This window comes from Leuresthes tenuis, unplaced genomic scaffold, assembly GCF_036924035.1.
Source record: "Leuresthes tenuis unplaced genomic scaffold, fLeuTen1.0.hap1 SCAF_15, whole genome shotgun sequence".
In the NCBI taxonomy this organism is placed as follows: domain Eukaryota; kingdom Metazoa; phylum Chordata; class Actinopteri; order Atheriniformes; family Atherinopsidae; genus Leuresthes; species Leuresthes tenuis.
The window spans coordinates 19262330-19274780 of record NW_027325369.1 but is presented as its reverse complement, the minus strand read 5'-3'; the positions used below and the strand labels follow the sequence as shown (position 1 = coordinate 19274780).

The 12451-nt window shown below is 41.7% G+C and overlaps 1 protein-coding gene across 5 annotated transcripts in view; it reads left to right on the top strand.

Annotated features, from left to right (window-relative positions):
* meis2a (Meis homeobox 2a) overlaps nucleotides 1–10629 on the top strand; it is a 76769-nt gene extending 66140 nt beyond the window's left edge. For 2 of the 5 annotated variants that reach the window (XM_072364849.1, XM_072364848.1), the window contains exons 10-12: nucleotides 3139–3197; nucleotides 4957–5067; nucleotides 8789–10629. In XM_072364849.1, coding sequence (XP_072220950.1) covers nucleotides 3139–3197; nucleotides 4957–5067; nucleotides 8789–9084 — 466 coding nt within the window. In that variant the 3' untranslated portion in view covers nucleotides 9085–10629. Of the gene's footprint in view, nucleotides 1–3138; nucleotides 3198–4956; nucleotides 5068–5584; nucleotides 5677–8788 lie in introns of all 5 variants that reach the window. The other 3 variants (XM_072364852.1, XM_072364851.1, XM_072364850.1) reach the window with 3 other exon arrangements.
* The last annotated feature ends 1822 nt before the right edge of the window (nucleotides 10630–12451 follow it).

Here is a 12451-nt window from a genome sequence, read left to right as displayed (position 1 = left end):
ATGCACAATACACACACACTGACTGACACGTGCATACATATTCACATGCACGCTCCAAAGCGCACTTAGCGCTGCAAGGGTAGTTTTTGATATGCAACATGAAAATGTGTTTAAGTCTTATTGGCTGGACGACATTAGCTCCTCATATTAAACAGCAGAAGACTGCTGCTGTTGCCTTCTCTCCACTCCCCACCCCAAGCCGTTTTCTCCTGGGGTATTGTACACATTCAGGGCTGTCTCCCAATGAATGACCTCCCCATGACCCCCTAACCCTGGCTTTAATTATTTGTTTGAAGACAGCATGAAGTTCCCATGCTGAGAGGTACTCTGTGTACTGTGTGTGTTGGTGTTTCTGTGCGCTAACACTGAGCAGAGGCAGGCCATAATAAGCTAGACCACCAGATGTAGATAATAAAACATGGGCTTTGGGTTAGAGGTTTTTAGTTAGCGTCCCCAGTGTGCCTTCTGTGTTCTGGTTAGCCTTCGGACACACTTGCGGCGGTTGTGGTCATGTTCATGGTGGCGTTGTGTAGATTTACAGCACACACGTATGTTTTAGCAAGTGGTTTAGGAATTCTCAGTCCCTGTGGTCAACCTCTGTGTCTCCCTCGGGGTTTTGGGTCCATCCATCTGACTGTCCATCCAAGTTGACTGGCCTTCATCTCTGGAGGATTCCTGGTTGTGTTGTTTTAAGCACACTCCATTAGCGGCTCACGGGTCGAGGGAAAACATTGTTATCAGGCCAGGCTGTGATAATCTCAATTGCCTTTACTCAGACAGATAAAAGGTGCTCTAGGGCCACAATAGGAGCCCCTGGTACCCCCCACCCACCCACCACCACCTCTCATTCTAGCGCACCTCATCGCCTGTCGGTTACTGTGGCAACTTGCTCAGCATGCAAAAACAAAGCCTTTGTGACTTTGCGGTGTGATATGGTGTTAGTTAGTGAATAGGAAACATAGAGAAGATACAGGTTCATCTCAGAAGCAGGTTGTTGGAGAAATATTTTTGAATATCCATATCTTTGTCTACACAGCAAGGAGCTGTTCTCATGCTGAAAATTACTGTGCCAATGTGAGCAAACATTCTTAATCTTTTCCTGTATATTTCTACTAAAACATTTCCTGCAAAAAGCTGGAAAAACACAAGAACCCTTATTTTTAAATGAAGATTTAAAAAGAAAAAAAAAAGGAATTTGAAATTGGCACTTTGATCCTTGAGCGTACTCTCAAGAGTATTTTCTTTGCAGTTGCTGGAAACCGTATGGTCAAATTTAGTGCCTGGGAAGAACATTCCTAATATTATGTGTTTATGGTTATGACCCAGAATAGGTAAGAATGCACATGGTTGTAATTTTGAGCCCCTCGGTGCATCTAGAAAGGCAGAAAGCAGGACATATATTTCAGCAGGCAATGCACTACGCTGAAAGAGGGAGTGCAATACCAGGAATGTCTTTCTGTTTACTTGCTCAGCTGGTTTTGATGCTGAAACTGTCTTTCTTTCCTAAGCGCTGCAAGGATTTCTGACGGCACAGCTATCTGACAATGCTTTGTTGTCTTTGTTCCACCACAAAACTCTTTCCCAGTTAATGAAACTTAATCCTCCATCCTCCCATAAATCATCAACCATACATTACAATCATATGATTTCCAGTCCAACACTGATTTACTCCTCTTTCATTCTCTCTTATTCTCATATGGCTGCGTTTCATCTTTTTCTGCCAGGGGCCCACAGCACCCCTGCGTACCTGCACTCTGGATGCCCCCTGGCAAATGAGTACCGCGCCTCTCTTTTCCCAGCCGTGCATTTTGTACGTTTTAACCATGTCACTTTGAGCCAGGCAGATTACAGGCGTTTAAGTTCATTGGAGAAGGTAAGGGCAGGTATCAGGGCTTCATGGGGGATTAGGAGCCCAAATTGGTTCCAGCTCTCCCTTCCTTCTAATGACCAGGTCTTCAGCCGTATTGATCGTGCAGTGGGCCTGTATGTTAGGAGAGGGAGTTGAAACTTTTTTTTTTCCTCTCCTCTGCTTTTTTGGAACCAGCATGCTGGACAGCTCCAATGTGATTTGAAACCCCTCTTTAATATCAACCACATGGTGGTACCTGTAGTGCTATGTTCCCTCTTTTAAAGTTTTTGAAAGTGAATGAAAGAAAGGCAGAATTAGAAAAGGGGTGAAAGAGAATGAAACAGACAGAAAAGTGGAGAGTTTGCTTGGCCCTGAGTGGCCAGCTTGCATTTGACACAGCCCAGGGCACCCCATTCGAAGTTAAAAAGGTTGCCCCTGGCTGGCACTCACCTCCCGATGACCTCCGGCTCTACACTGGAAAAGCCACAGGAGCAAGCCTGGCTGGGGAGGCTTTGTGGAGCTGCACTTATTCGCTGCAGTGGCGGTGATAAAACTTCAGACAGCCTAATTGATGGGCTCACTGACATAACAATACCTTGTGAAAGCACGGAGTGGCCCATGCCTGGTCCTCATTTCTAGACAGCTGGAAAGGGAGCAGAACCCCCTACAATGCAGCCAGAGTGGGGGTCCCACAGAGGGGGACGGTGGAGGTGGGGGTAGAGTGGCAGGGTGCAATGAAAGGAACCATTTATGTCCTGTATTTTGCTAACTTAAAGCTCTCTTTAAATTGCAATGCATGATAACAGTAAAAAAACAAAGAATGTTTCCGCAGGACCACTGTCGATAGAATTCTGTGTACTGTGTAGGTATACAGTTGCTGTGTGTTGTATGCAGTTGGTTGCAGGATGGACCGAAAAAGGATGAGGAAAAAAAAAGGATGTGCCCAAGCTTCTGTGCCCAAGCTGCACTTAATACTTGAGGAATGTCTCCCTGGTGCCCATAGCAACCAAACGTAATCAAAAGCTTGATTAAAAGAGAGGGGAATAGATCATATGGAACATTAAAAGTATCCCTCTCTGGGTTCCCAAGTCAGCACACAATTGCCCTTTTGTTTGTTACCGTTTTGTTGTGTGTGCCTCTCTTAAGGACTTGGTGGCTAATGTTGCCATTAAGTCATGCAAAACTGTTTTTCTTTGTAGAGGGTTGTAATGAATCTTTCTATGTGTGAATGCAGGCTGATTTAACGTTTGTCTGTCTCTTCTCTTTGTTTTTCCTATACTCTCTGCCAGGTTTATTAACGCCAGGAGAAGAATAGTACAACCCATGATTGACCAGTCAAATCGAGCAGGTAAAAAAAAAGAAAGCAGAACAATTCAGCCAATCAACAGTAAAGTGTTGTCTCCTAACTTGTTTCTTCTACATGAAGACACCCTTTCTCAATCCTTTACTGGCATGCGCATGATGCCTGGAGCCCAGATTTTCCAACAGGGCGTCCCTACACCTACTTTTCGGAAAATCCCTTCTACTTCCTCCTCTTCTTCTCCCTCCGCTTATTCCCTGTTCTGTTTTTTCAATGAGATGTTTTGCAAGCTGTTTGCTGATTGACTCTAATTGGAGATTTCCCAGTCTAAGTGGGGAGAGAGGTATATTAGCACTCTCTCTGTGAATTACTAATTGGACACAAGAGGAGTGCCAGAAATGCTAGCAGCAATTTATGAGTTATCTCCTCTTTTATTCAGTTTTTTTTTCATTTTCTATATATATTTTTTATAGTCTTTAGTCCAGTCTAGGTCTAAGGGGGAGTTACCCTCACTTTTTTCTGCCATATTTCTATTGTACTCCCTCAAGAATCACTCAGAATTTTGATCTCCAGTAGGCATTCAGCAAATTCCATATATAAGAAGTCCCAAGACTGCTCAACCAATTTTTTTTCTTAACAGAAACAATTTTGAGTAATGAATATAAAGCTACGGAGGGAGGACGGGTTTGATGATTGCTTAATTAAATAAAATGTTATATTTCATTTTAATTTCTATGCATTGAGAGTACTGCATTTGATTAAAACGGATTATTTTGGATGTTTTATTGCTGATTAAACACAAATTTTCCATATCTATTCCATACCTGTTACAAAAGAGCACATACTCAGACGTAGACTCAAGATTCTGCGATTCTGCGGGATGATGGAATCGCTTCACTTACAATGACATTATCAGAAACAAGCCAAGTAATTTGTCTCAGGGAGGCAAAAGCGTTTTTTTTTTTTGTTGATTATAAAGATCCCTACACACTGGGGTGGAGATTGTTCACAAAAACATGAGCCATGATTAAGATGAGATGCACTTACAAATGTGGGCGACTGTCTACAGCTATTGCGCATTTAATGAGGAATATCTAACAACAAACATCCAATGTGTGCCAACTGGCAATCTGTGCAAACGCAGCATGACAAGGACCCCCCCCCCCCCCCCCCCCCCCCCCCCCTGCCCAAAATCTTTAAGAATTACAGATTATCCAAGATAATACTGTTATATTCCCAGAATGCACTGTTTTCTACAGACTCCAAAGAGCATTAGTTCATTAAGACTAATAATACGCAAAACCAGACAGGACTAAGAACATTTATTGCTGCTGTGTCTTGTGTATTATGACAAGCAAAATAAATAAATCATTCCTAAAAAGAAATCATTTGATAATTTGGGGATTATCAACATTTCTGGAATTACATATTTTGTTCATCTTCTGAGAAGAAATGTATGTACAGTACATGACTCCTTATTTGGATGAATCGCCCGCTCTGGCAGAAATTCTTCTCATCCTGTCAAACTGCATGCTTTCTCCTCCAGTTAGAGAACAATGTATCTGCTGTGAGCGTGGTTTTGAATGACACGAGCTGCGTGTACGCACCAGTGTGTGTGTGCTTGCATGCATAAGGACCTACTGTATGCGTGTTTGCATGCCACGCGTCAGTCATTGCGGTCCACAAACATGAGCACAATGTCTTACAGTATGTTTGGGCTGGAGCTGGGACAATTGCTGATTGTCTGGTGTGTTCTCTTTCTTCTTCCCCCCTCCCTTTTTCATGTCCACGTTTTGACTACAATCAGGTTTTCTTCTTGATCCTTCAGTGAGCCAAGGAGCAGCATACAGTCCAGAGGGCCAGCCAATGGGCAGCTTCGTGCTGGATGGTCAGCAACACATGGGGATCCGACCAGCTGGTAAGTGTGTTCATCTCCTCTTCTCCCTTCATCCCTCCATCACGCCTGCTTTACCAGTCACCAGTTTCACCCCTAGTTATTCCAGAGCTGATCCAACACTGACCCTCTTGTCTGTAGCATGAGATTCAGCCATCTCAGCATGGAGCAAAACCCCCTGGTCAACAGAACCCTAAAATCAACTAGACCACTATCATTATAATACTTCTGCTTTAAAGTCCCTGCATGATTTGCCTGCCTTACTTGTTTTGTTTTTGTTTGTTTGTTTACTTGTTTTATCATTCTTTTATTAATCCAACACATCTGCATAAATTCATGAGAAATGATCATATCAATGGGATTTGTGGGATGGATTGCAGTAAATTCTCAGCTACCTCTATGCATCTTTCTTTCTCTCCACCTTCATTTTCCACCTAAAGCTAACAGACTTCATCGTCTCTATAAATGGGTCTTCTCCGGTCTCTCTATGATTCAAACTCCTGCTGACCCTTTTTTTCCGGCATTTATCTCCTCTTTCTAGGGCCTATGAGTGGAATGGGGATGAATATGGGCATGGATGGGCAATGGCACTACATGTAACCTCCAACTTGTAACGCAAAGAAAAAGGGGGAAGTAAGTACTAGGTTCTTTTCCTTTTTTAAATTTTTTTTATACTTTTGGGCTAAGGGTTTTAGTTTTTTTTTTTTTCCTTTCACTGCACCAGCACAACCTCTCTACCCTTGCCACAATTTAACAACAAGCTCTTGCCCTGAGCAACAACCCTCAGCCAGCCTGCAGGGCTGCTTTAGCAGGATGCTTTAAGGGTAGAGGTGGGAGGGCCATGGATGAATTGGAAACTTTGAGAAAAGGGGGAACCATCCTGGGACAGAGAGGACCCGACTTGTGGCGCCAGACAACAGGAACAGCAACAGAAAAAAGGGGAGAGAAACAACCTGGCATGGCAAGCTCAAATTTATTTATCACAACAGTGCCATCACTCTCTCCGTCTTGGACAGCCAATGCAAATGTTGGACATTTAGGGAAAAAATAACATCTCCTGGGGAAGGGGCTGACAGGGGGGAAATTAAGCAGGCTCCAGTGAAGCGATAAAGAAGGAGAAGTGAAACTGTCCTCCGAGTGACATAAATCTGTCTGGGGAAGGATTGATGCCCAAATTATCTTATATGCAAAGACGGGAACACCGCAGTACATTACGGTTCCTGAGCTAGATATACGGGCCGTGGGTGACATGGCCGATCCCTCACTGGGGGTTTGGTTTGAGCTGTGTATTGAGAGGAATGAGTGTGGGGGGGGGCTGTGTGTTTTGATTATTTTTTACTGGAGGGAGACGATTTAAGGGAGGGTGGGGGCCAGAGACAAGCCTGACCCGGGACTCACAGACAAGAGGCACTGAGATAAATTTATAAGCTTGTAGACACAAGCATGCATGCTGGGTCCAAAAGGAGAGGATCTCTTTCACACATACAGATACAGTGTCTCTGTGTGACTGTTTTGCCTGCACACGCACTCACACACACACACAAGCTCTACCCATCTAAATGGCGGCAGTCTGATTAAGCCAGTCATTCTACCACAGTGCTGACATTTAAAAAATCAAGACATATCACATCTTAAAGGCAGCAGGGCAGTGGAGATTTTATTTAACACCTAAACTCCCTCGCCCAATGAGGCACTATATAATAACACTTACCTTGATTAAAAGAACCCTCTATATGTAAATGGAGACTAGATTTTCCAAAGGGTCACAGCGGCAATTCTTCCGACAGAGATCATTTCACCCCTCAAGTCCGTCCTTTCTGTCTCCCGCACGTTTGCTCTCATCCCCTCCTGTCTCACTAATGGCAGCAAAAGAAAAAAAAAAAGGAAAATCAGGAAGCAATGTTCCCTAAAACAGCCACACAGAGACAACATTTGCTCAGGTTGGCTAATTCTTAATATAGGGCTATATAATTTTGAGACTATTTAATTGCATAACATACTTTATGCTTCATGACCAATTACATTAATAGCTTAATATAGAGGAATATTATCCTGTCTTGATTTGATTACACAGCCACACAATATGGTGTATTTGGTACTTAATTATGGCCAGCCATTGAGCAGGACTACTGTGCCATAACAGAAATGCACAGCCAGCGAGGGAGGCAGGCATGCAGAGATGGCAAGAGAGGGGCCCAGTCTGTTCTCAGTTATTGTCTTCAGATGGTTTTACCACTCTTGTTAATAAAGGAGAGAGAGGGAGGCTCTCAGATCTACTTAATGGAATGACTGCAGCTTACAAGACTAGAGATTACCAGCTTACAGTGTCAAAAACATCTGTTGGGCCTTTTAACAGGAGCTGCTCCAGGTTATATGGAGGCGAGGGCACCTATCATACCCTAAGACTGCAAATGATTTATTCATTTTATGACCCCAGTAGTGAGGTTTTAAGAGACCTGCTTTGACAAACACTTGCATTTCAAATGAACTGACATGGAAATAGAGTATTAGAAAATGGCACAGCTTTCGTCTAGTGAGACTGGTCGTTAATCTTGGCCTTTGCTGTCCCTCTCTCCTTTCTGTCCTCCGCCTCTTCCCCTCGTGAGGCCCTCCAGTGTAATTTCTTAATTGCAGTGTACGAAGGTGGAGGAATGCAGAGAGTGAGCATGCCTAGTGACCTCTCAGCGACCTCTCCCCTCCTATTACAGCTTCTAATCCCCCTGGGGTTCACATTACAAAGCAGGCCAGCCCAGACCCAATCCCAGACCCAGGCCCCCTGGCTCCAGTGGGACCTCCTGCTCACTCGTTTCTCCCCAAGGTCCAGGCTTCTGGACCAGCCATGTTCCCATACTCCAGTCCCAGGCTCCAAGAACAACCCCCCACCACATTTTTACTCTTTTCTTTCTGATTACAACAAACAGTCAGGTGAAAAGTCAAACAGTGGCACTGCTGAGGCAGCTCTGTGTCCTGGGTGCTGTCACAGCATGAGAGATGCCAGCATGCTGGGGTCTCTTCACATATGAAGTGGGCTCCATCTAAAGGAACAACACCATACCCCACCTCCTTTCCTTTCCTTTCTCTCTTTACTTCCTTTTATCTTTGTTACTGCATCTTGCCGCTGTTTCCTACTCTTGTTCTTCTTCCAAAACCCACACTCAGTGCTTCTATTAGTAAGCTTAAAATGCTCTCATTCGGAGGTGGAAACAAGCCTTTAATGTTCACGGTCTTGCTGATGCAACTAACTGAGTCCTCAATTATTTAAGAACTTCTTAAAGGGATTCTAAATCAAATATGTTCACAGAGGCATGTCCCCAGGAGAGAATGTCTCTTCGGTTTGTCACTAAATTCAGCCGGGGAATTGACTGTTCCACTTGTAAAAGTATTAGCACTTCTCCACATCAATACGCCTCCTTGGTTTTCCTCACATCCTCCAGGACTACAGTGTCTGTGGATGACTGAGGATCATTTTCCAACCTGAGACCTGACCACAACGCTATTGGGCATTGTAAACCACTCACCATAGCCTAAAATAGCCTAGTGCAATAATGTCTCTCTTTACTTTTCGAAGCTAAAAGCTCTGTAGTCACACACACACAATGTCATAAAATCTGCAAAGCTCTTTGTTGGTGGAGTTGAGTTTAAATTGAATTAAGGCCTGTTAATGGAGAAGGAGCATGTCAAAGCTGCAGTCAGAGACGTTTTATGGACTGCATGAATACATTCTCTCTTTCTGTCTTTCACTCAGGTCTGCCGGGCATGCCAGGGGAATATGTACCTCAGAGCAGTCCTGTGGGCATGAGCATGGCCCCATCCACTTATACCAACCCTCATCAGATGACTCCTCACCCCTCCCAGCTCCGACACGGACCCCCTCTCCATGCGTACCTACCTGATCATCCCCACCACCCTCACCACGCCATGCTGATGCACGGAGGACCCTCGTCGCACCCAGGAATGACCATGTCTGCACAGAGACCCCCTTTGCTCACTCCCATTGACCCCAGTACTGGAGGACAAGGCCTGGACATCCATGCCCAATAGTATAAGGGAACTTTGCTACCACGACAACAGCAGCTACGACAAGAAAAAAAAAAATGCAGCCCACAACAAATCCTATTTTGAGACTATTTTTAAGAATAAAAAGCAAACCCTTTTGACCAGAATTTGACACTAAAGAAACAGAATTCCAGATGAGCTGTGATACTTTTTTTTCTTAACTTGTCAATTTTGTTACTTTCATCCAAACGGAGGACCAAGCTGACAAGAACACTTTGTAAAGTCTTGGGCTTTTGGTAAAAGATCAACAGAGGATGTTTTGACGTTTGCGTGTGCTAAGAATGGACAAATGCACACACTCGAAAAAACACACACCTTTCGCACACCCACTCAACACACTACCATAAACACGTTCAGTACACTTTCATGTGACACGCTCTTCTAAAATAATATCACTCTGGACGATTTAAAAAAAAAAAAAAAAAAAGAAACAAACAGAAAGACTCCAAGAGTTATAACTACTGTAGTATAAAAAGTATAGATAAATAAGTTAAAACTTGTGCATTTTTTGTTGATCACATGGTTTATGTTTCCTGAGCTAGTTTTAGAATTAAAGGTTAACCTTTTCTCTCTCACACTGTGTGTGCTCCTTCCTGGAGGAGAAACTGTCTCGCAGCACAGCACTATAAAAGAAAAAAGAAAAAAAAAAGGAAAAAAACAAGAAGATGGAACATCTCAAAAAGGCTTCAAACCACAGAGGGCAATCAGGTCCTGTCCCCCATAAGAACAGGGCATGATGGGAAAAGGCTGCTAAATGACACCGGATCTCTCCAGAAGATTCAGTTTGAACATTTGTCATGCCCCTCGTTTTTCTTTTCTTTTTTTTTTTTTTTTTTTTGTTCATGAATGAATGTTTGGCCTGTAGGTTTTAAAGGAAAAAGTTATTTTGTTTGAATTGCCCAAGCACTGGATTGTGTTGGTTTTATACATTTTTATTTGATTTATTTTTTTTTTCTTTTCTTTTCTTTTTTGTACCCTGGACTCTCGTTTGGTAAGAGCCTATCGAAGGAAGCTTAACGGTGGAAAAGCAACATCCTGCGGCGCTTCTTTATCTGCAGATCGACACACTTGCCATAAGGACAGAACTGAAACAAATGTTGATTCTGCGGCACTGGAGAAGCATTTGATGGTTGATGCACCAAAAAACCTAAAACAGAAAAAAAAGGAGAAAAAAAAAGAAAAAAAAGACTTAAATTATGAACTCAATGCTTTTGGGAGGAAAAAAAAAAGCTGAGAGAATATTGTAACAAACTTCGTACAGAGTTCAGTCTATTAATTGTTTCATGTTAGATATTCTATGTGTTTACCTCAATTGAAAAAGAATGTTTTTGCTAGTTTCAGATCTGCTGTGGCATTGATATTGTATGTCCATGAATTCCTTCCTTTTTCAGCACGTGTTCCTCACTAGATGATAAGATGCCGTCTCCCTTAAGCTTTGTCAAAAATACATTAAATACTTGTATGAGGACTGTGACGTAATGTTTAAAAGGTGTTCAGTCACAAATGCTGTAATAAATATTTCATTTTTGATTTTTGTTAGATTTTTGTGTGATTAACTGTGTTACATACAAAGTCGTAAATTCACCTTCCCGTTTTAACAGAACTCGTTTTACTGGTTAAGTATTGTTTGGGTATATTGTTGCATGTTAAATTTATTTTTGCACATGACCATAAAAAAAAATACATGAGTCCTCACTTTTTTCCTGCATTGTTTGGACTAGCATTTTTTTTTTCTTCCTTTCTTCCTTTTTTCCCCCTCCTGTCTTACCCAGACTGCCCATTTTAGTATTGATTGCCCTCTTAAAATGACAATAACAAATTGTGGTGGAAATATATCTTGCCGTGGCAATTTATTTACATTCACAAATGCACCCTTCCAATGATGAAATACTGTCAAATGCAAATTAAGGGTGCAAATTACACTGCAAATTCACCACCAGGCCATTTTAGTTTTAAACTATCAGCAGTGACATGAAGGTAGATAAAAATGGCCTCCTGAGCCTGAGGGACAAAAATAGCAGATTTGGTGACAATGATAATAATGATAATGATAAGAAGGAGAATAGAGAACATTTTCTTAAAAATGTCAATACAAATTTGATTGGAAGTATCCTTGTTTAAAAAAAAGTAGAGGTTAATACAATAAATGAGGTTAATACAATAAATGTAGGAGATTGCTGAATCTGCAAAAAGTCCAAATAAGAACAATTTAAAAGAGAGAAAAAAAAAGTTAAATTGGAATTGTTCTTCAATGCTTCCCAGGTCATTCAAACAACAGAGCAAGTCTTTGCTCTCGGAACGTTCGCCTCCACAGTGAGAGCCATGGCTGGCCCTCTCCGTGTGTTCTGTGCTCGTTTCTGCCGTTTTGCAGCGCCGCCTGTCGGCCTGATCCGGCACTGTAGCACCGGGAGCACACAGATGGGCTTTGATGGGCCATCTCCTCTCTACTTTTCTCCATCCCTCTGCATGTGTTTGCCCGCGGCCATCCAAGTCATAGCCTCAAACCACAAACGACGGCATCACTTCGGCTGAAATATGTTTTGTCCTTCACAAAGAAGTTCAAACTTCTGCCATGTTAGGCCCAAGCCTTTAAATATACATATTTTTCTTCCCCATTTTTTCTCCTTTTTCTTGATTTTTCTTTAGTTTTATTACAGTTTATCACTGACCTCTGCCACTGTGTGAATTGACAAACAAAGGTTATCACTAATAACAATAATAATGTAATAATAACGTAATAATAATAATAGTAATAATAATAATATAACAAGTTTCCTTTTATACTTTTTTATTTCACCTTCCCAATTTCCAGTTTTTTCTTGTTTCTTTATATATATATATATATATAAAAGTATATATATATATATATATATATATATAAAAGTATATATATATATATATATATATATATATATATGACCCGAGTCTTTATTTGACATTAAGCATTAAGACCTATTGGAATTTAAATCATTTTTAACAACAGTAAATTAAATTATGGTAGTATTCTTTTTCCTGAATTTATTGAATCCCATTTCATACTAAATGTAACTTCCGCATGAGGCCTTTCTTTATTCCCCCCCAAATAACGTTGATCGTTTGATGAGTGTTACTTTTAAAAGGATCGTTTTGGACAATCAGCCCACAGCATCAGTCTTCAGGTTCTTTTAACATCTGGTTTAAAGGTTAAAAACTATGTGTATTTTTTATTTTATTTTATTACCATTCTATTCAAACCGTATAACGCAATCATGATGTAGCACCTGTGCAGGTACAGTTTGCATTTTTCCACGCACACAGAGTCGTGTTAGGCCTTAACCAACTAGAACAAAATGCTTCCTCTTCGTTCTACATC